The sequence below is a fragment of the Neurospora hispaniola genome (genome assembly GCF_033458365.1).
Source record: "Neurospora hispaniola strain FGSC 10403 chromosome Unknown B0T23scaffold_5, whole genome shotgun sequence".
Lineage (NCBI taxonomy): Eukaryota > Fungi > Ascomycota > Sordariomycetes > Sordariales > Sordariaceae > Neurospora > Neurospora hispaniola.
In genome coordinates, this window is record NW_026944410.1 from 1,499,554 (window position 1) to 1,521,581 (window position 22,028).

Here is a 22,028-nt window from a genome sequence, read left to right on the forward strand (position 1 = left end):
GAATGAATTGGATGTGGAAAGTAACTCAAAGTGCGGCTGAGGCTGAGTGCTGGAACTACCTCTAGAATACCAGGGGATGGAAAGCAGGCATGTACCTCAAGGAAACGGCAAACGCGTGTCACCCAGTCGTACGTGTTCCTGTTTCTATTGTCCGTCTTGAACTTCAGTTGTCTTGTCTGTCCGTCCCTGGTCTCTGAAAGTTGCAAAGTCCAAAAAACCAACCAGACAAAAAAAAAAAAAAAAGGGCCATGCACGTCCCGCGCTTGTGCTTGGTGGATTCGTGTCGCCTGTCGGTAAGAAAGAAGCTCAATGGAACGATGTCGGCCGAGAGATCGGAAATCCTCAAAAAGTAGGCAGGTAATGATTATGGAAGGCCTGTCCTCTGTAGGGCTCCCGTCTCTGCTGCGGTCGGGTAGCCTGCTTGTACCTTAAGATAGCCTAGCCTGGGGGAGTGCCGTCCTGTTGGTCTCGCAACTTGTCCAGTTCTCGGCTCGCTGTCCGTGCTTCTTCCTGGCTTGCTTCTTTCGCGGTTTCCTCAACTTGTCTTGTTCGAGTCCCCGTCGGCCGGCGAACTACTAGCGGACACTCCGGCGGAGACGGAGGGGGTGTTACACTGGTGGAGCCCTGGAGAGCGAGGCTGCAAGGTTACGGTAACGTGGTAAGGTACTGTAAGGAACTATCGGATACCAGCCTAGATTCTCGATGGCCCTGGAAAATGGGAATCCGGGGTTCTTGACATGTACTTGTACGTACAACCGTACTGGGGTTCGACGATACGGTAAGGCAGGAGTAAAAGTACCTAGGTACACCGCTCTTGTGACTTTTGATGGAGGACGGTCAACGGCTGGCATTGGCACAGCCCAGGAAAGAGCTGGATTGAAGGACCTACGAAGTGGGCGATTAAAGATTGGATGGAGAAGGGAAACGGGTGGATCTCAAATTCGTTCCCGTTTCGTTAGGTTCTGTTCCGTCGTTCTTTCAACGCTGCCGTGCACCACGAATCTTGAAAGGGGTCCGTGCGGCCAAGAAACTCTTCAGTTTTCTGGTACACTACATACTTGTACATATGTACCAGAGTATTCCAGGTTTCCCCCCTTTGCTTGCATCTTTGGCATTCAATCGGTGCCCAAAATGCCCTGCGGCCGCCAAGTCCAGTAATACACCGTTCCCGGTCCCCCATCCATCCGTCCTCATGCTTCATGTTCATTCCCCGTCAAATGGATGTCGCTCACTGCCACCTCACACGTTCATCACAGACCGACCGAAGCGAACGATACGTACCGGTACGTACCCGTGAATTGTCGATGAGTTGGGTGGCCGGTGGCGCCCCCGAGCTTGAGTCGCTACTAAGCCCAATTGAAGCCCGAGGAGCATGGGGCGGTTGCGAACCGCGCTAACCCGATTCGCCCAGCATGACTGCAGTCTCAAGATGTGCAGCCCGTGGGCTCGTGCAGCCAGTTGACCAAAAATGCAAAATGCACAATTGCGGATCTCCATGTCTCAGCCTCTGATTGGCGGCCCCAGGCTGTGGAAGACACGCACGAAACGACGAAAAAAAATTGGCATTCTTGAAAGTTAACTTGCCAAGACATGATTCTTTTTTGGTTCTTGGTCTAGTCTTCCCGCCATCCGCGAACCGCGCATGAGCCATTTCCGTTTGGCTTTTTTTTTTTTTGATGGTCCGAGCTTCTTCGAAAAAAGAGGCGTTGAATCATCTCCACATTGAAATCCGTCCAAACTAGGCATGGTCTGTGACCCCCCCCGGCCAGAACTGAACTCGCTGCGTTCATCATTTTCGAGGTCGACATCCAGGGACCAAATCATCGTCTCCACTTGGCCGTCTACACTACGAGCCGGACGAGCCCGGATTTTATCATGGTTGAAAAGATAAAGACCACGATATATAATAGACTGGCCGTTGAAGGGACTGAAGGACAAAACCAAGAATGGATCGATTCTTGACAGCTCGCGAACGAGGACCGACATTTCATCTTCCTTGTAGCGTATGTACACAACCGGCACTCAAAAGTTCGCCCCGCCGTTGGTACCGCCGCTGCAGATACTTGCGCCCAATCAGCACTCAGGGCCCAACATGTGACATTTGGTTCAACTTCTCGCACTCTCTTGCGGTGTCTTTCCAGATCACGGCAGAACGCACCACATATGCACAGGCAGCGCATTGAGGGGAAAGCTTGCAAATGTTCCATGTAAGAAGCATTGTAACAAAGTCCCGCATGGGGTTTGGAGCATTTTGTGAGCGTGAGGGAGCTGCAGAAGCAAGGTACGTACAAGTAACTTTAAAGCACTACTTTGTGAGCAATACCACGTCAAAAATTCGAGAGGCAAATCCAAGGGCGCTGAGATTACCTAGGTACTTTCAACGCCTAAAAACTCTTGACAGCATTGGCAAATAACAATGATCGTGTCAAAGAATTGCTCGTTTGCGGGACGCAAGGAAACAATGAGAATTGAAAGTGTTCTTGTATCTTCTACCAGCAATTCTGTATGTATCTGAAACGGCCAGCTTTACCGGGGCCATCTATGTACACTACCTACTTACTGTACCTAGCTAGGTGCTCCACTACTACCGATCTCGACCCAGCATCCCGTTTTGGAAACTTTTGGAGTTTTAGTGACCTGGGACAAAAAGTAAAACAATCGAACCACACTACCTACCTCACTTACATGCACACATATCTCATTACCCTCATCTTCCCGACTCATCCTCACCACAACACACATCACATACAGCAAAAATGGCGGACAACCAGATTCCAAGTTCCGTCGCCGATGCAGTCCTCGTCAAATCCATCGAGATGCCCGAGGGCTCTCAGAAGGTTGAGGAGCTTGACTTCAACAAGTTCAAGGGCCGGCCCATCACCGTCGACGACCTTTTGCAAGGGATGAAGCACATGGGTTTTCAAGCCTCGTCCATGTGTGAAGCCGTGAGGATTATCAACGAGATGGTAACAGAGTTTTTTTTTTTTTTTTTTTTTGTTTTTTTTTCTCTTTCACAAACAACCCGTAGTACAGTTACGAGGAAATACGACTAACCCTCACTCACTCACTTCCCCGTTACAGCGCGCCTACCGCGATCCCACCACCTCCGAAAAGACCACCATCTTCCTCGGCTACACCTCCAACCTGATTTCCTCCGGCCTGCGCGGCACTCTGCGCTACCTGGTCCAACACAAGCACGTGTCTGCCATTGTGACCACAGCCGGCGGCATCGAAGAGGACTTCATCAAGTGCTTGGGAGACACGTACATGTCCTCCTTCTCCGCGCCGGGCGCCGACCTGCGCTCCAAGGGCCTCAACCGCATCGGCAACCTGGTTGTGCCCAACTCCAATTACTGCGCCTTTGAGGACTGGGTCGTGCCGATTCTGGACAAGATGCTGGAGGAGCAGGAAGCCTCCAGGGGCACCGAAAACGAGATCAACTGGACGCCGAGTAAGGTAATCCATCGGCTGGGCAAGGAGATTAATGATGAGCGCTCCGTCTATTACTGGGCTTGGAAGAACGATATCCCCGTGTTCTGCCCGGCCCTCACCGACGGCAGTCTAGGCGACATGCTGTATTTCCATACGTTCAAGGCCAGCCCCAAGCAGCTGCGGATTGACATCGTGGAGGATATTCGCAAGATCAACACCATCGCGGTGCGGGCCAAGAGGGCGGGCATGATCATTTTGGGAGGAGGCATTGTCAAGCATCACATTGCGAACGCGTGTCTGATGAGGAACGGGGCCGAGAGCGCCGTGTATATCAATACGGCGCAGGAGTTTGATGGATCCGATGCGGGCGCGAGACCGGATGAGGCGGTTAGTTGGGGCAAGATCAAGGTCGGGGCCGATGCGGTCAAGGTATATATGGAGGCTACGGCGGCGTTTCCGTTTATTGTAGCAAATACTTTTGCGAAGGAGGATGGGCTGTAGTCTGGGAAGGATGATGTAAGGCGGTTGGGATGAAGTCACGGGAACCTTAAAAGCGTAGGGAGTTCAACACTCAAGTCAGTGTTTTTTTTTTTTTTTTTTTTTTTTTTTTTTCATACGTTCTCATGCGCAGTCTGCCGGCTATCTGTATATGTGCTCTTGGTGGCTGGGGTCGATGTCAACCACTTCTTGAGTCCTTGTTTCCTCGTCCACATAAGTCCCCTGAGCAAACTTGCGCACCTCGACGTTCAGACCAACCAACTCCGTGTCCATTGAATACTATGAATACAGTACATACAATTTCATAACCCATATATACATCATAACATCAGTGTGCCTGTTTCACGTCTGGGGAGCTTCAGCATCGCCACCCTCCTTCTTCTCCCTCTTCCTCGCACCCAACACCGCCTTACCCACCACGCTATCATTGGGCTTCCCAATCTCTCTCGTGATCCAATCCCCAATATCCGCCACCCGATCCAGATCCACGCCCGTATCCATGCCCAAGCTCTCCATAAAATACACCACATTCTCCGTCGCCACGTTCCCCGTCGCCCCGGGACTATACGGACACCCACCCAGCCCGCCCACACTGCTATCAAACGTCCGGATCCCGTGCTCCAGCGCCACCGCCGTATTGACCAGCGCCTGCGCGTAGGTATCGTGGAAATGCATCGCCAGGTCCTCGTTGCGGATTCCCGCCAAAGACAGGCAGTTCAGCAACTCCTTGGTGCGCGGAGCGGTGCCCATGCCTGTGGTGTCTCCCAGAGAAATCTCGTCGGCGCCCATTTCCAACAAGTCGGTGGCGATGGTGGCTACGCGGTGGGGGTCAACATCGTAGCCTTCAAAGGGGCAGCCCAAAACGACCGAGATGTAAGCGCGCACGCGCAGGTGGGCTTGCTTGGCTTGCTGGATCACTTCCTTGAACTGTCGCAAAGAAGCGTCGATGGAGCAGTTGAGGTTCTTTTGCGAGAAGGACTCGGTGGCGGCGGCAAAGACGGCGATTTCAAGGGCCGGCTTACCGCCTTCTTGGGCAGATTTGCCGGAGCGGGTGGCTTCCGTCTCGTAGGCATCGGGGTATTTACCGAGGATAGAGAGGGCGGACTCGAGACCTTTGGTGTTGGGGGCCAGGAAGGAGAAGGTTAGAGGGACGGGGGAGTGAGGAGGGGTCTTGAGGAGGTGTTCGAGGATCTCGTCAGAGTTGGCCATCTGTTCGGTGGCATGAGTGTTAGTAGAGTAAGGGGGGTATGACATGGTGGGAAGAAAGGGGAAGTAAACAATCTGGACTGACCTGTGGCACCCACTTGGGCGAGATAAAAGCACCGGCCTCGATGGTTTGGAGTCCCGTCTTTGCTAGCCTCTCGATCAACTCGATCTTGGTCGCCAGCGGTATCGACTTCTTTTCATTCTGCAATCCATCACGAGGGCCAACTTCCACAATCTTCACGCGGTTATCGAATGTAGGCTGAGTCGGTTGGGATGGGCGTTGGTCGTTGGCAGTCGCATAGCTTCTGCGGATGGTGGTCCGGGCACCTTGAAGGCCAGCACGAAGGTGGACCGAGGTCCGAAGCAGTTGTCGGGGGATGGCTTGAAGGGAACCGAATCTCGACATCTTTGCAACCATTCAAACAAGATCAATTGGGAGGAGAGACTAGAATGATAAGGACCAAGGACTAATAACTATGTACAGACATAAAAGGGAATTGGGATGGATGGATGGATGGATGGATGGGAAGGGAGTCCGCCAGAGCTTCCTGTCGAAGTTGACGGAACACGAACGCTCCAATCGCCAAGTGACGTCGCATAGCTTCGGGATTCCATTGGATCCCCCCTGCTTTCCCCGCATCAGCTCATCAGTTAGCGCATCGTTACGGCGCCATCTCATGTGACTTGGCGTTGCCGGTGGTATACTGCAGGGGAAATCGTTTGCCGGGCCGCCCCGCGACAACGGCATCTCCATCGCATGTAACGACTGGATGGAAAAGGGTCTAGAATGGCAGTTGTCTATCCAGATTAAACCGAGTTCAATAGTGGGGGTTGAGATGGGTGTATCGATGAACAAGAACGCATTTTTATTCTAGACCTTCAATCATGTACAAAGAAACAAGAAACACGCCCAACAGAGTCTAGCTACCGGTATCACAAAAAGACAAATCCCTTTAAACAACTTTTAACATTAATCACATTTTCCCTTTCCTACAATCGTAAATCCGCCTATTGCGTAAGGTCCGACTCCTGAACGTTTTCAGAAACACCGTTTCCTACGGTGTCCTTTCCGGAGTTGATGGTCTGCTTGAGGGGAGGAAGCAAGCTCTTGGCAGTGTGCCTGGCCTGCTGCGCCAAAACAGCATCCATGATCACCAAAGCCGCCATGGCCTCGACAATAGGCACGGCACGAGGCACCACGCTGGGGTCGTGTCTACCCTTGGCGGCGAGAACACCCTCCGAAGTACCATCGTACGTGGCAGTAGTCTGCTCCTGGCCGATGGTGGCAGCAGGCTTGAAGCCGACTCTGAAGTAGATGGGCGCACCGTTGCTGATACCACCCTGGATACCACCAGAGAAGTTGGTCTTGGTGGTCAGCTTGGGGCGGGGGATGCCATTGCGAGCAGCGCCGCTGGCGGCCACGCTAGGGGGGATCTCGGTGTTCTCGGCAGAGACGAAGGGGTCGTTGTGAATCGAGCCGGGAACCTCGCAGCCTCCGAAACCGGAACCGACCTCGAAGCCCTTGGTCGCAGGAATGCTGAGCATGGCGTGCGCCAGCATGGCCTCAAGCTTGTCAAAAGCAGGCTCGCCCAAGCCGCTGGGGACGTTGCGAATGACGCAGGTGACGGTGCCGCCGATACTGTCGTGGTTGTCCCTGAACTTGGTGATCAAATCCTCCATGCGCTTGTTGGCCTCGGCATCGGGGCAACGGACGGGCAGGAAGCTGTCGACGGTCTCGCGGGTGATGGAGTTGACGAGCTTGAGAAACTCGGGGTTGGTGCTCGGGCTGGGGTGTTCGGCCGTGGGAGGGAAGAGGTGCTCGGAACCGACCGAGGAGACGAAGGCGACAATCTCGACACCGTAGGCGAGCTTGAGATACTTCTCGGCGATGGCACCAGCAGCGACACGGCCGATGGTCTCACGGGCGGAGGAGCGGCCGCCACCCGAGGAGGCCTTGACGCCATATTTCTCGAGGTAGGTCCAGTCGGCGTGGGAAGGGCGGGGGTAGATGTCCATAGTCTTGTTACCGTAGTCTGGACAGAACAGCGTCAGCGGCAAGCAGAACAAAGAGGCTTGTGATGTAACAGCTGGAACCCACCCTTGGGGCGCTGGTCCTCGTTCATGACCAGCATGCCAATTGGCGTTCCAAGAGTGACGCCGAACTCAGTGCCGGACTGGATGATGACTCTGTCCTTCTCGTTTCTCGGGGTGGTGATGGCGCTCTGTCCGGGACGTCTGCGGGTCATCTGAGGCTGGATATCGTCCTCGGTGAGCTCCATGCCGGGAGGGACGCCATCGACAATGCAGCCGACCGACTTGCAGTGCGACTCGCCATAGCTGTTGGATTGTTAACGTTGGATGCCAATTGGCATTGCGGTTTGTTTGTAGACATACGTCGTGACACGGAAATAGTGGCCAAAGGTAGACATGGTTACGGTGGTTTGATATGGCTCGGAGAGGATGCGGAGGGAGGAGGAAGTTCAATGGAATTAATTGCCTTCAAGTTGTTAGCTACAATGGAAGAAGGCGTGACGGTGGCGGGCCTGATGTGGTGACTCAGACAGGGATCTTTGTAAATCGCCGTCACAGAAAATAAAATAAAAAATGGAAGTTCCGGCCAGTCGTGTAAACTATGTAATCTACGCACACGCTACCTAGATGTTGGTGATTGATGATGTATTCAATATGGTAAGCCTTAGAAATACAAAATAACATTGCAGATCTAAAGAGTCAAAGGTTAAGTCTTTTTCCAGAAGTTTGAATCAGGCGATGAAACGGAATCGACCAAAAAGAAAAAGAGATGCCCCTCGTACGCCGTCATCGGCCCTCCCGCGAGGTCCCCTGCCTGCACTGAATTCAGATCTGAGCACGGACCACAGCACCTGGCACATATCTTCGGTCGCCGACACGGAGGGTTTTTGGTGTTCCGTCCGGAACTGCCAGGGTTGGCAAGGGTTGGGTAAGGCAAAAGCTGATGAAACTGAAGCTGAAGCCGGTCTACAGGGGGGACGTCAACAACGCCGCTGGAACCCGTCTTGCTGTTTGACATCGATTTATGTACAGTGGATCAAAGACCATCCCGGGATGCCTTGATCACTTCTCGTCAGAACCGTCTACCTCTAGTCTCGTCGTCTTGTCAGTATGGCAACCTCTTTCTGTCTTCAACAACCCGAGGCCGGCTCTCACGGAGTGGGATGAGTGAGACTGACGCCAGTCAGTAGACATCAAGACACTCCAAGATGGCCGCCGTGCTTTTGCGCAACACAACCGGTGGCATCCGTTGCTTGACAAAGGGTCCGGCCTTCATCAGCACTACCACGACTATCTTGTCCAGTCATGGCTTCGGTCTTCTCACCAAACCCCGCCGGTCTTATAGCACAACCATCAGCCAGGATCTGTTGGACAAAAAGGTCCAGGTTTATCAGTCCACTTCCAAGGACCCATACCTGAACCTCTCTATCGAGCATCACCTCCTTCAACACTCACATCCAGACTCTTACGTCCTCTTTCTCTACATCAACGATCCTTGCGTTGTCATTGGACGCAACCAAAATCCATGGCTTGAAGTCAACTTGCCTGCCCTGCAAGAAGCAGAGGACATCAAGCTCGTTCGTCGCCGCTCCGGTGGTGGTACCGTCTTTCATGACCATGGCAATGTGAACTGGAGCGTCATCTGCCCACCCGCTGTCTTCGACCGAGACAGGCATGCCGAGATGGTTGTCCGGGCGCTCAAGGATCTAGGGGTTACCACCGCCAAGGTTAACGAGCGTCACGACATCGTTATTGCCGGTGACGGAAGGGGCAACGGACAGGACATCTTCAAGGTCTCTGGGTCCGCCTACAAGCTTACCAGGCTGAGATCACTTCACCATGGGACATGTCTTCTCAACTCCCCACGGTTGAAGAACATTGGCAAATTCCTGAGAAGTCCTGGTGAGCCGTACATCAAGGCCAGGGGTGTGGAGAGTGTGAGATCGCCAATTCGGAATGTTGATGTCGACACGGAGGACTTCACGAAGGGCGTTGTGGATGAGTTCCTCGCCATGTACGAAGAGCAGTGTGGTGAAGATGTAATAGTAAAAGGTATTGGGGAGGAGGACGTGAAAGACATGGACAATATCCGCAAGGGTATGGACGAGTTAACGGTAAGCATAAGATGCTCTAATAATCCATCTCACATTGTCGGTGACTTGTACTCATACTCGATAGTCTATTCCGTGGATATACGGCCAAACACCCCAGTTCACCTTCTCTTCTCGCCCAACCGAAGATGACCCAAGGGAACGCCCACCTCTGAACTTTGAGGTACAGTCAGACGTAAGTTTATTTCCTAATCCCCTTCGCAGCCTACTCTCACCAAGTTAGATGTGCTCTCTGTTGTATACCGAAGCGCTAACTCGGCCTCAGTTCAATATTCAGTTTACCCTCCGTCATGGTGAATTTCAGACCGCCAATGTTTCTGGTCTCAAGTACGAAGGCTCTGCTATGGACGGGGACATATACGATGGAATGATTAGCCAGACCTTGGCCAAGGGTTCAGAAGATGGCAGTGCAGTTAAACTGTACGAGATCAAGGACTGGGCGACAGTTCTCAAGTCGGCTACCGCCGGGCAGGCATTCAAGGTGTCTGATTCTTCCCTGAACAGCATCTCTCAGTGGCTGAACAAGGTGTTTCCCGGGAACCACTTTCGATAACCCTTGCAGTGATGTCAAGGAGGGTGACGACGGAGATGGTATGATTGTACAAGCGACTGCTACTCGACTGGAGAGAAACTCACCGTATCCCGAGAGGTAGCTATAGTGGAATGTCGTTGTCAGTAGGAGAAGGATCAGGACGTATACAGCTGGAGATTTGTACAATAGACATGCACATATCACATGGCATACGGCTCATCTTGTGGTCTCGTAGTCCCTCCTACTTGTAAGTCGTCATCGTCAAGGGGCATATGAGAGTCCCGATTTAAGGGTTAGGGTTTTATATGAGATCCCAACCGACCGAAGCTCCCAACGGACCCTTGCAGACAAGTCGTCACTGACCCACGCTGTAACCAACCCGATTAGGTACCTTTGAGGCTCCTCTAACAGCTTCCCCCACTGCCCTCATCCAACCACCGTTCCTTGCGACAACCTCAACAAACAATTCTACCGAATGAAAATGCGACCATGGCGTTGACGTGGAGGTCGTTTGACTTCTTCGATGCTACCAAGATCAAGATCGCCGACGACGAAACACGCGCCCTCTTCGAGAGCAATGCCATCTCCAGCGTCTGCTCCGGCTCGGATAGCCTCTTCCTCGGCACCTACGATGGCCACGTCCACATTGTTGGGCGCAGCTGGAAGATCGTCCGGACCTTCAAGGCGTATGAGACGGGGCCCATTACCCATATGCGCCAGGTCGAGGGCACTAGTCTGCTAGTCACCGTTGCTGTACGTTTGTTGCGACTTACACGCGCTGCTTGGTTGTCTTGGAGGGGAAGCATGCCAGGCTGACATATGTTGTTGCTGTTGTTGTGACTAGGAGGAACCAAGCACCAGCGACGCCATCAACCAACCTCTACTCAAAGTCTGGGCTCTCGATAAACCGGCCAAGAAGACGGGCATCCCGACTTGCCTCAGCACCGTTGCTATCAACAATGGCAAGAAGCCGTTCCCGATATCCGCCTTTACCGCGACCGAAGACCTCTCCCAGCTGGCTGTTGGCTTTGCGAACGGCGCCGTCACTGTCATCCGAGGCGACTTGATCCACGATCTGGGCACGAAGCAGCGCATAATCTACGAGTCGGATGAGCCAATCACGGGCGTCGAGCTGCGCGTTGATGCCAACATTACGACCTTGTTCATCGCTACTACGTCGAGGATCCTGAAGCTGGCGATTTCAGGCAAGGGCCATGGCCAGCCACCCAGGACGGTCGAAGACCAGGGCTGTGGTGTTGGGTGCATGTCAGTTGACAAGGAGACCGGGGACATCGTCGTCGGCCGGGACGATGCAATATACTACTACACACTAGACGGAAGAGGGCCACCAATCGCATACGAAGCGCCCAAGAAGTTGGTCTCGGTGTACCAGGACTATATCGCTCTTGTCTCTCCGCCCACCAATACTGGGGAGTCGGACACCATGCGACGACGGTTCTGGGGAGCTACGGCCGATAGCATCTTCACGTTCACGCTCATACATCCGGATCTGAGGATCATTGCTCACAGCGAGTCTGTTCTTTCGGATGTCAAGCACATTGTTCAGATATGGGGTGACTTGTTCACCATTACACAGGAAGGCCAGGTAGGTTGCTCAGATATTCCTGTAATCGTTCCTAGACTAACGTATCCAAGATATTCCGCTATCACCAGAAATCACTACAGCAAAGACTCGACATGCTCTACCAACGAAATCTCTATACCCTTGCCGTTGAGCTGGCTCAGAAATCCGGCATGGACGCACATCAGCAATGTATTATCTTCCGAAAATATGGCGACTACCTTTATCAGAAAGGGAACTACGACGAGGCTATGACCCAGTATATCAAGGCGATCGATACTACAGAACCATCTCAGGTTATCAGAAAGTTCCTGGACACGCAGAGGATACATAACCTTATTGAGTATCTCGAGGAGCTTCATGAGCGTGGCAAAGCGACATCGGATCATACCACCCTGTTGTTGAACTGCTATGCCAAGCTCAAGGACGTGGACAAGCTGGAGAAATTCATCAAGTCTCCCGGAGACCTCAAGTTCGATCTTGACACAGCCATCTCCATGTGCAGGCAAGGAGGATACTACGACCAAGCTGCATATCTTGCCAAGAAGCACGGTGAGAACGAGCTTGTTGTTGACATCCTTATTGAGGATTCCAAGGCTTTTGACGATGCGCTCGACTTTATCTGGCATTTGGATCCCGACACAGTAAGTCTACCTGACACAGCATCGCAGGAGTTATGGTGAAGTGAGAGCTAACGGGAGTAGGCCTACGCTTGTCTTATGAAGTACGCCCGCGTGCTTATTGAACATTGCTCGATGGACGCAACTCGTCTCTTCGTTGATTATTATACCAGCAAGTACAAACCAAGGATAGATCCTCCTGCCGTGTCTCCCGACGCTCCTGTCACGAACAACGGGGGAGGCTTTGTAACCGGAGCTGCAAACGCCGTCCAAAACCTCAGCAATCTCTTGCCACTACCGTACATGAACCCATTGGCTGTAGGGTCAAACAGCCAGACGGCAACCAAGCCAACCGTCGGTGATGCCGAGGTGGTCAAGCCACAAGGGCTGGTAACACCCACTTACACACCTCCCCGGCCTCGAACGGCCTTCTCTTCCTTCATCGACCATCCAGACGAGTTCATCATCTTCCTGGAAGCCCTCCTCAAAGAGGGCACCAACTCCTTGTCAGAAGCCGACAAGATCGATATCCACACCACCCTCTTCGAGATGTACCTCCACAAGGCCAACGAGAAGCCAGGTAACGATCAGCACCGAGAAGAATGGGAATCCAAAGCCAAGTCCCTCATCATCTCCTCCCCTCCCAAAGACTCCACAACAACAGCAGTAGTACCACCGCCCACAACCCCCGGCGCCCTCCCCAAAATAGAAAACTCCAACGTCCTCCTCCTCTCGCACCTCGCCTCCTTCCGCACCGGCACCGTCCTAATGCAAGAACAATCCAACCTCCTCTTTGACATCTTCCGCTCCTACACCTCGGCGCGGGACACCAAAGGCGCCATCCGCGCCCTCCACAAATACGGTCCTTCGGAGCCCCAGCTCTACCCGCTCGCCCTCTCCTATCTTACCAGTTCCCCTACCATTCTCTCCGAAGCCGGCGAGGCCGAGCTCTCTGCCATCTTGGAAAAAATCGACCGCGACGGCCTCATGGCTCCCCTCCAAGTCGTCCAGACGCTAAGCAAGCACGGCGTAGCGACGATGGGCATGTTGAAGCCGTATTTGCAGGGGCGGATCGAGAGGGAGAGGAAGGAAATTAGGGAGAATCGGAGGGATGTGGAGGCTTTTAGGAAGGAGACGGAGCAGAGAAGGCAGGAGCTGGAGGAGCTGGAGACCAAGCCGCAGGTGTTTCAGGCGACGAGGTGCGGCGTTTGTGGAGGTGGACTGGAGAGGGAGTTGCCGGTTGTGCACTTTTTGTGTAGACATAGTTTCCATGGGAGGTGTTTGAGGGGGGTGGCGGGGGTCAATGTTGACGTTAGGGGAGGTGGTGGTGGTAGAGAGGCAGGAGAGGCAGCAGAGGGAGGTGAGTGTCCATTGTGTGCCAAAGATAATGCGACGATTAGGGCGTTGAAGAAGAGTCAGGAGGAGAACGCAGAACGGCATGAGTTGTTTAGGGATGATTTGGAGAGGAGCGAGGATCGGTTTAAGACGGTTGCGCAGTGGTTTGGGAGGGGGGTGATGAGTGTGCCGAATGTTGAGTGAATGAGTGGGTGACGAAGAGAGAGGATTGATGTTATGAACAAGTTTATGACGAATGGCTTTGTTGAGCAAATATACGTAGTGCAGAGCATAAAGGAGTTTTTGGTGAGGTTCAATGAATTAAGTCATCTGTATGGTTCACGAGATTCCCCTTTTCCTTCCAACTTTATGTACATGATGTAATATGAGAACACCTGAATCTTCGTTTTGGGAAGTGTCAAAGTCTGGTTTCAAACATCACGCATCAGTCCAGAACCAGTTTGCCTTCTTGAATAATTCCTCAATGCTTTTCGTCATTGGTCTTTAGCCACAATGCTTAGTATGGCTATAGTCAGTCTGTTTCTCCTTCTCCTAACCCAAATTATCCCAGCCTACTGTCTTGTGGACCATTTCTGTCCTCTATATATACTCGAAGCTTTTCTCGTTCATGGCAACGCTACCAAATATCATCCCCCTCTATCACTTCTCCTCTCTTGAAAGTCATCCTACCCATCTTCCTCCCGTTTTCACACACCACAACACCCACCCCCTGACAACCACCTCTGCCACTTCCTTTCACAAATCTTCAGACCCTCCCACCTTTAACCATTTCCCAAACCGCCACAGCCCTCTCCAACCCGCCTACCACACCCTCAAAAACCGCCCACACCGCATCCCTGCCCCCTCCAACGGGAACCCACTTCGCCTTGCGGCCTGTCTTTTGATAATACTCTCTAATCTCCCTTTTCCGCTTCTCCATGATCTCCTGTCTCCTCTTCTCCGCTTCCTCAGCCAGCGCCTCGATCCTCTGTTTCGAGCGTACGAGCGAGTCGGCCAGGTATGCCAGTTCTTGTTGCTTTTCTGGGCTGTTGTCGCTGGAGTTAAACACCGTCCAGAACTGCTTGAGAAATTCGGCGGTTGTAGCGCAGGTTAGCGTAGCGCGGTGGGCAATGTCCGTCGGCAACGACATGGGTCGTTCTTCGGACGCATTGGTGTGCGAGCCGTGGGTGGTGAGGTGCGACCGAGCGGACTTCATGCTCTCGAGGATCTGGTTCTGGGCGAACCGTAGCGCAGCGCGGGAGCCGACGTGTTGGGGCTTGGGTCCGCTTTTAGAGTCCAGACTATTACCCTCGTCGTCAGAGTCGGGATCGACCCCGATGGACCGGTGGAGATCGATGCCGCCGCGCCCGTCAGAGTCGAGAGTGTCCATGTCCGCTTGCACTTCGAAGAGCACGTCCGAGGGGACTTGGGTGGCGTAGAGGCGCGCGTCGGCGGCTTCTTGGTCGGTGAGCGAGGGCTGGTTGCCCGTGAAGAAGGTGGAGGTGTCCTTGACGGAGAGCCGGATCAGCTGGGCCTCGGCGTCGCCACGGAGGTCTTGCAGGGCAAGTTGTTTGGACAGGGCGTCGGCGATGCCGTCTTTGGAGTAGGAGGCGGCAGAGGGGTCGACGTCTGTGGGGGCGACGTTGGCCATGATTTTCTCGGAGAGCGAGTTGAGCGTTTTGATGATGGGGATGTTGGCGCGCGGACGCATCTCGACGTCTTTGAGGTTACCACCCCTAAAGCCACCTTGGTTTTCTTCGTTGCCTTCGATGTTGATGATGGGGGGCACACTCGTGGCGGTGATTTTGGCTGGGACGGCCATGGTGTTGTCGGCTTCGAGATACTTGTCGAATAAGGGGTCGGTGTTGTCATTGTCGGTGATGCGCTCGCCGCGGAGCTTCTTGGATAGACGGCTGAGAAAGAAGCGGGACCAGAACTCGGACTCTGTGAGCTTGGGGACGTTTTCGTTGTAGATGCGCTTGACCAGTGGGTGTTGTTGGAAGATGAGCTGGACCTGCTCATGGTTGATGTTCAACTTGAGCTCGCCGTTCTCGGTCCGGGGCTTGATGGTTGATAAGACGTTATATGAGCCCTTCTTCTGGTTCAGCTCGATGGCATAGGCACGTAGCAGGCTGATGCGGGTGGCCCAGAACTGGCTGTTGAAGGAGGCATCTGATAATGAATCTGGCTTGGACAGCTTTGCGTCGTTATATATATGGGCCAAGGCCTTATCCTTCTTCATGAGAGACTGCTGAAGTTCTACATCGGCCTTTAGCATGTCGTCTTCGAACCAGCGAAACGGCAAATGCTTCGAGTTCACGGCACTGGCCATGGCCATGGCGGCAGAGGCGCCGGCGCCGTTGGGGCCAGACTTTGCCGGCTTGGGTAAAGAAGGGTCATCGCCACGAAGCTCAGCAATGATCTGAGAGAGAAGATCCTTGATGGCATCGGCCTCATTCCTGGCCTCGGTGGCATGTGTGAACTGGAAGGGATAGGCAGCCGGATCGGCTCCGGGCGCTTTGGGTTTCTCGACGACTCTCAAGACGACCTTGGGATTCGTCTTGGGGGTCTGTTGGAGGTTTGTGATGTTGGATACGGAAAGTGAGATGACGGGTGGGCCAGTGCCCGGCAAGGGGCTCCATATCAGGGCTGTCTTGTCTTGGGTTAATGTGATGATGCCCTCTCTTTTTTTGTACGAGGCCTGTCCCCGGGGAATCTCAATCGGGGCCATGTTGGCTAGTCCTCTCCCTAACCGCCCGTTGAATATCTGAAGTCCACGCTCAATGCCCGGTTCCCAATCTTCTGATGTTATAAAGATGGACCAGCCTCGCAAAATGTTCCTTGACAAGGATGTATTAACGCGATATGTCACAGCGTGCTCGTGTACTACGCCTTACTGGTATCGACGAGAGACGGGAGAGTCGTCAAGGTACACGGCATTAGACGATAGACGTGGTGATGTAGTGTAGTAACGCCAAGCAAATCCGATCCAGGTCCCGTCAGTCTTGAATCCGGGGTGAGGCATTGGCTGCTGCGGATGTCGTTGCGGGATGGTGAGTGGGTGGTGAGTTTAGTAGTCTAGTTTATGCGTGGCAGGCAGGCAGGCGGCAGCTGCGGCTGCAGTGGAGCACACTACTAACAATTCCATGGTCGCCCTGGGGCTGTTCAAAGAACTTGAACTTTCAGCTCGGGAAGATTTGGACCGACAGACAGTGTCACGGCAGCTGTCCACCCAGGTTGGATCTCTGGCCACAGGACCTGAGCTCTGGGCGACGAACTGCTGCAGGTGCCGTGGGTGGGAAATGCCAAGGATCTGAAGCCAGCGCAGAGCTTGGACAACAGCACTGCACTGCAGCGAACCAGTCACGGCCAGCCAATGAGAGTTGGGGGATTTAACACTGTGACGTGCAGTCAATGCTGCAACTGGCTCAATAATGAAGAAGAAGTTGAAGGTGGCAGCTGACGATGCAGGATTTTGTGGTGAATTACACAATCGAAACCAACGGACCTTAAAGTCTCATTTCGACAAACCACTCGAGACGAGATCGAGACGAGATCTAGACTCGGTTCGCTTGTCTCTTCTTTGACAAAATGGATTTGATAAATGACTTTTGCAAAAGTCACATGATACGGCAAGTCACGAGGCGGTCAGTGCCAAGTACAGTAGTGTAGATATTGAACCCAAACCCATAACCCAGGATACCGACCAGACCATGTCTAGCGCAGTTCCATCAGTTCGATGCCGCAAAGCTTCGAAAAGTTCGCGCTCAAAGATGGAACCGAAAGCGTTACCGTACATTTCCACCTCTGACAAGCTTTCCCCACTTTCCACGGTAAGATTGGATACTTGCTCCAAAAAGACGGGAACCGTGATTTCCGGGGAAAAGGGACTCGGGTCTCGGAGCCTCCAGTCTCGACGGGAGGTGCGGGAGCCAATGCGTAATGAAATGATTACAGTAGCACTCTCCAGACCGTAACTTCCAGCTCTTCCACTCTTTCCCAGTTTCCTTGTTGCGTGCCCGATGACTTGTCATGGAGACACAGCTCCCGTCCCCCTCCTTGAACTTGAAACCACAGAAACTCCACGACTTCCGGTTGCTTTTGCTGTGACCGTGGTCACCGCTCGAACCGTCAATTCCGTCGTGACCTCTGGAGAAACAACAAGAGGGAGCATTCGAGTAGTAAATGACGGATACCTCTTCGTGTATTCCCTTGAGTACGCTACTATGGTATGTAGCAGACTGAGCAGTAAATATGGTAGGCGAGTTTGCGGCTATACCGAGAGAATGTCACATTAATGTCTTCAAGTTTCGTTGGGTCCCGTCGTCGATGTATTTGTTCCCAGTGCGAGAAGCTCGGTAGCTCCACCCAGTTTCGCTGGCTCCACTTTGTTAAAGCTATGGCCAAGAGAAGAAGCATCCAGGGCGCACTGCACTGCGCGTGTAGCGGTGCAACGGCGGGAGCCGAGGGGGAGGGAGCCTCACTTGTGCTTCAGCAAGTGCCGTCATCGTCCCCTCCGCAGAGCCGTGCAGATCCCCTGATGCTCACTGTACGAGCTACTTCGTTCCGTCCGAGTCGTCGTTCTGTCAATTCCACAGGGCAGAATGGGAGACAGCGGGCATGCACAGCACAGCTGGTGGACGGCAGCACTCGCTGTTGCAGTTTGCACCGACAGGTCGACCGACCGCCCGACTCCAGTGGACGGAGCAACTCGACGCACCTGCACGGCAGAGTGAGGCCCTTTTTTTCCGTCGCTGCATTCCCGCCGCCCCTTCCCCCGACACCAACGAAACATCAAAAACACCAACGTCTGTCGTCCCCCTCCCCTCCAAATCTCGATCCTCTCGTCTTCTCTCCCCATTCCCCCCCCTCAAGAGTCGACGACGACGACCGAGACCTAGACTTACTCCGCCGCTCCTTTTGCCTTTTGCGCATCCCCCCCCAATCTCCCCTCTTCCAGATTGTACACGAGACAAAACCCCGCTGCTTGGATTGCGCTTTCGGTTTCTGCGTCCTAATACCCTCACCTCACAACAGCCACCCATCATGTTGCGCGGTTCCATCCGGGCCCTGCAGACCGCAGGCGCCTCAAAACGATGCTATTCCCAGGTCGCCCAGACCACCAGGGCCACCCTCAAGCCCGCCGTTGGCCGCCGTCCCCTGGCCGTCTCCCAGCAGAGGCGCCATGAGAGCGCCCTCCACAGCCCTCCCGACCCCAACGACAACTTCCTCTCGGGCAGCGCCGCCAACTATATCGACGAGATGTACCTCCAGTGGAAGCAGGACCCCAAGAGCGTCCACGTCTCGTGGCAGGTCTACTTCAAGAACATGGAGAGCGGCAACATGCCCATCTCCCAGGCCTTCCAGCCTCCTCCCAGCCTGGTTCCCGGTGCCGCCAACGTGGTGCCCGGTCTCGCTGCCGGCGCCGGCGTCGGCATTGGCGAGGGTGCCAACGTCACCAACCACTTGAAGGTCCAGCTCCTCGTCCGCGCCTACCAGGCCCGTGGTCACCACAAGGCCAACATTGACCCTCTGGGCATCCGCAACACCCCTGCCTCCAAGGGCTTCGGCAACATCAGGCCCAAGGAGCTCACCCCCGAATACTACGGCTTCACCGAGAAGGACCTCGACACCGAGTACAGCCTCGGCCCCGGCATCCTCCCCCGCTTCGCCCGCGATGGCCGCGAGAAGATGACGCTCCGCGAGATCATCGATGCCTGCGAGAAGATCTACTGCGGCTCCTATGGTGTCGAGTTCATCCACATCCCCGACAGGGAGAAGTGTGACTGGCTCCGTGAGCGTCTCGAGATCCCCCAGCCTTTCAAGTACTCGATCGATGAGAAGCGCCGCATCCTCGACCGCCTCATCTGGTCCTCCAGCTTCGAGTCCTTCCTCGCCACCAAGTACCCCAACGACAAGCGTTTCGGTCTTGAGGGTTGCGAGACCCTTGTTCCTGGTATGAAGGCCCTCATCGACCGCTCCGTTGACTACGGCGTCAAGGACATCGTCATTGGTATGCCCCATCGTGGCCGTCTCAACGTCCTCTCCAACGTCGTCCGCAAGCCCAACGAGGCCATCTTTTCCGAATTCGCCGGCATGGCCGGTGCCGATGAGGAGGGTTCCGGTGATGTCAAGTACCACTTGGGTATGAACTTCGAGCGCCCTACCCCCTCGGGCAAGCGCGTCCAGCTCTCCCTCGTTGCCAACCCCTCCCATCTCGAGGCTGAGGACCCCGTCGTCCTCGGCAAGGTCCGCGCCATCCAGCACTACAACAACGACGAGAGTGACCACAAGAGCGCCATGGGTGTCCTCCTCCACGGTGACGCCGCCATCGCTGGTCAGGGTATCGTCTACGAGTGCTTGGGCTTCCACAACCTCCCCGCCTTCTCTACCGGTGGTACCATCCACTTGGTCGTCAACAACCAGATCGGTTTCACCACCGACCCCCGTTTTGCCCGCTCCACTGCCTACTGCACGGATATCGCAAAGGCCATCGACGCCCCTGTCTTCCACGTCAACGCTGACGATGTCGAGGCTGTCAACTTTGTCTGCCAGCTTGCTTCTGACTGGCGTGCCGAGTTCAAGCAGGACGTTATCATTGACCTTGTCTGCTACCGCAAGCACGGTCACAACGAGACCGACCAGCCTGCCTTTACCCAGCCCCTCATGTACAAGCGCATCAGCGAAAAGAGCCCTCAGATCGACATCTACGTTGACCAGCTCCTCAAGGAGGGCACCTTCACCAAGGAGGACATCGAGGAGCACAAGCAGTGGGTCTGGGGCATGCTCGAGGAGAGCTTCTCCAAGTCCAAGGACTACCAGCCCACTTCCAAGGAGTGGACCACCAGCGCCTGGAACAACTTCAAGAGCCCCAAGGAGCTTGCTAGCGAGGTTCTCCCCCACATGCCTACTGCGGTTGATAAGCCGACCCTTGAGCACATTGGTACCGTCATTGGCAGCACTCCCGAGGGCTTCCATGCCCACCGCAACTTGAAGCGTATCCTGACCAACCGCACCAAGTCCGTTGTGGAGGGCAAGGGCATCGACTGGGCTACCGCTGAGGCTCTTGCCTTTGGTACCCTCGTCAAGGAGGGCCACCACGTCCGTATCACCGGTCAGGATGTCGAGCGTGGTACCTTCTCTCAGCGCCACGCCGTCTTCCACGACCAGGAGACTGAGGACACCTACATTCCTCTCCAGCATATCAGCGAGGACCAGGCCCCCTTCGTCATCTCCAACTCTTCCCTCTCCGAGTATGGTATCCTCGGTTTCGAGTACGGTTACTCTCTCCAGGACCCCAACGGCTTCAACATGTGGGAGGCCCAGTTCGGTGATTTCGCCAACACTGCTCAGGTCATCATTGATCAGTTCCTTGCCTCTGGTGAGAGCAAGTGGATGCAGCGTACCGGCCTCGTCATGTCTCTCCCCCACGGTTATGACGGCCAGGGTCCCGAACACTCTTCCGCTCGTATGGAGCGTTTCCTCTCGCTTTGCAACGAGGATCCTCGCATCTACCCCTCCCCCGAGAAGCTTGAGCGTCAGCACCAGGACTGCAACATGCAGATTGCCTACATGACCTCCCCTGCCAACCTCTTCCACATTCTCCGCCGCCAGCTGAAGAGACAGTTCCGCAAGCGTAAGTTTCCGTGTTTGAACCAGCATGTGTCTCGTCAAAATGCTAACATTCTGTCACTCAGCTCTCGTCATTTTCTTCTCCAAGGCGCTCTTGCGTCACCCCGTTGCTCGTTCCGACATCGAGGAGTTCACTGACGACGCCCACTTCCGCTGGATCCTTCCCGACTCTGCTCACCAGACTGGTGAGATCAAGGCCCCTGAGGAGATTGAGCGTGTCATTCTCTGCACTGGTCAGGTCTATGCCGCTCTCCTCAAGCACCGCCAGGACAACAAGATCGACAACGTCGCCTTCACTCGTATCGAGCAGCTCCACCCCTTCCCCTGGGAGCAGCTCCGTGAAAACCTCGACCAGTACCCCAACGCCAAGACCATCGTCTGGGCCCAGGAGGAGCCCCTCAACGCTGGTGCCTGGTCTTACACCCAGCCTCGCCTTGAGACTCTTCTCAACCACACCAAGCACCATGACCGCAAGCACGTCATGTACGCTGGTCGTGCTCCCAGCGCTTCTGTCGCTACTGGCAAGAAGTCTTCTCACGTCAAGGAGGAGAAGGAGCTTGTCGAGATGGCTTTCTCTGTTACCCAGAGCAAGCTCAAGGGCGAGTAAAGGGTATGCCAGAAGAGATAGCGATGATGAAGAAAGCAAAGCAAAAAGGCAGCAGCAAAAGTCGAACAACCACCACCACGGCGGAGACCTAGGTCTGTGTATTATGGATGCGCGTGCATAAGGACGGGATTTCGGGGCGGATAGAGAGTGTTCATTGGTTTTGGGATGGGAAGGTGTTATTCCTGTGTTCTTCCTCTTCCCTTCACTGACGAATACTACATGGTGTTTTTCTCTTGTTCATAATTGTATCTGTATTCGGTTCCTGTTCACTGCATACCTGGGCTGTTGGGTTTTTGGAAATAATGAATGGATGTGATACCAAATATTTACTCTCCTTGCACAACAATACATTCATTCGATGATTGTTCAAGCTTGATCTCATTCCCCAGCTTCGATCTCAAGTGACATGCTTTGTTTACTTTGGTGGACTTGTTTGTCTAAT

The 22,028-nt window shown here is 54.2% G+C and overlaps 7 protein-coding genes across 7 annotated transcripts; 4 read left to right on the forward strand and 3 right to left on the reverse strand.

The window, feature by feature from the left end:
- Positions 1 to 2,585: 2,585 nt before the first annotated feature.
- Positions 2,586 to 3,996, forward strand: B0T23DRAFT_163151 (Deoxyhypusine synthase). Its single transcript, XM_062832760.1, has 2 exons — positions 2,586 to 2,966; positions 3,082 to 3,996. Exons 1-2 carry the CDS (start codon positions 2,757 to 2,759, stop codon positions 3,931 to 3,933), a joined length of 1,062 nt encoding a protein of 353 aa, XP_062691680.1. The 5' UTR covers positions 2,586 to 2,756; the 3' UTR covers positions 3,934 to 3,996.
- A 48-nt stretch (positions 3,997 to 4,044) lies between these two features.
- B0T23DRAFT_359915 (uncharacterized protein) lies at positions 4,045 to 5,675 on the reverse strand. Its single transcript, XM_062836242.1, has 2 exons — positions 5,222 to 5,675; positions 4,045 to 5,139 (listed from the first exon to the last, which is right to left on the reverse strand). Exons 1-2 carry the CDS (start codon positions 5,552 to 5,554, stop codon positions 4,273 to 4,275), a joined length of 1,200 nt encoding a protein of 399 aa, XP_062691681.1. The 5' UTR covers positions 5,555 to 5,675; the 3' UTR covers positions 4,045 to 4,272.
- A 234-nt stretch (positions 5,676 to 5,909) lies between these two features.
- B0T23DRAFT_381885 (chorismate synthase/flavin reductase, NADPH-dependent) lies at positions 5,910 to 8,009 on the reverse strand. The gene is made up of 3 exons (XM_062837290.1): positions 7,531 to 8,009; positions 7,235 to 7,473; positions 5,910 to 7,169 (listed from the first exon to the last, which is right to left on the reverse strand). The coding sequence occupies exons 1-3, from the start codon at positions 7,563 to 7,565 to the stop codon at positions 6,145 to 6,147; spliced, it is 1,299 nt and encodes a 432-aa protein (XP_062691682.1). The 5' UTR covers positions 7,566 to 8,009; the 3' UTR covers positions 5,910 to 6,144.
- A 271-nt stretch (positions 8,010 to 8,280) lies between these two features.
- B0T23DRAFT_163163 (uncharacterized protein) lies at positions 8,281 to 9,881 on the forward strand. The gene is made up of 3 exons (XM_062832761.1): positions 8,281 to 9,281; positions 9,346 to 9,453; positions 9,544 to 9,881. The coding sequence occupies exons 1-3, from the start codon at positions 8,376 to 8,378 to the stop codon at positions 9,829 to 9,831; spliced, it is 1,302 nt and encodes a 433-aa protein (XP_062691683.1). The 5' UTR covers positions 8,281 to 8,375; the 3' UTR covers positions 9,832 to 9,881.
- Positions 9,882 to 10,197: 316 nt separating this feature from the next.
- Positions 10,198 to 13,706, forward strand: B0T23DRAFT_163229 (vacuolar protein sorting-associated protein 11). Its single transcript, XM_062832762.1, has 4 exons — positions 10,198 to 10,563; positions 10,655 to 11,416; positions 11,467 to 12,036; positions 12,097 to 13,706. Exons 1-4 carry the CDS (start codon positions 10,300 to 10,302, stop codon positions 13,549 to 13,551), a joined length of 3,051 nt encoding a protein of 1,016 aa, XP_062691684.1. The 5' UTR covers positions 10,198 to 10,299; the 3' UTR covers positions 13,552 to 13,706.
- A 363-nt stretch (positions 13,707 to 14,069) lies between these two features.
- B0T23DRAFT_163231 (uncharacterized protein) lies at positions 14,070 to 16,423 on the reverse strand. Its single transcript, XM_062832763.1, has one exon. The coding sequence runs from the start codon at positions 16,076 to 16,078 to the stop codon at positions 14,114 to 14,116; it is 1,965 nt and encodes a 654-aa protein (XP_062691685.1). The 5' UTR covers positions 16,079 to 16,423; the 3' UTR covers positions 14,070 to 14,113.
- Positions 16,424 to 18,301: 1,878 nt separating this feature from the next.
- B0T23DRAFT_163258 (2-oxoglutarate dehydrogenase E1 component mitochondrial precursor) lies at positions 18,302 to 21,687 on the forward strand. Its single transcript, XM_062832764.1, has 2 exons — positions 18,302 to 20,983; positions 21,045 to 21,687. The coding sequence occupies exons 1-2, from the start codon at positions 18,394 to 18,396 to the stop codon at positions 21,584 to 21,586; spliced, it is 3,132 nt and encodes a 1,043-aa protein (XP_062691686.1). The 5' UTR covers positions 18,302 to 18,393; the 3' UTR covers positions 21,587 to 21,687.
- The last annotated feature ends 341 nt before the right edge of the window (positions 21,688 to 22,028 follow it).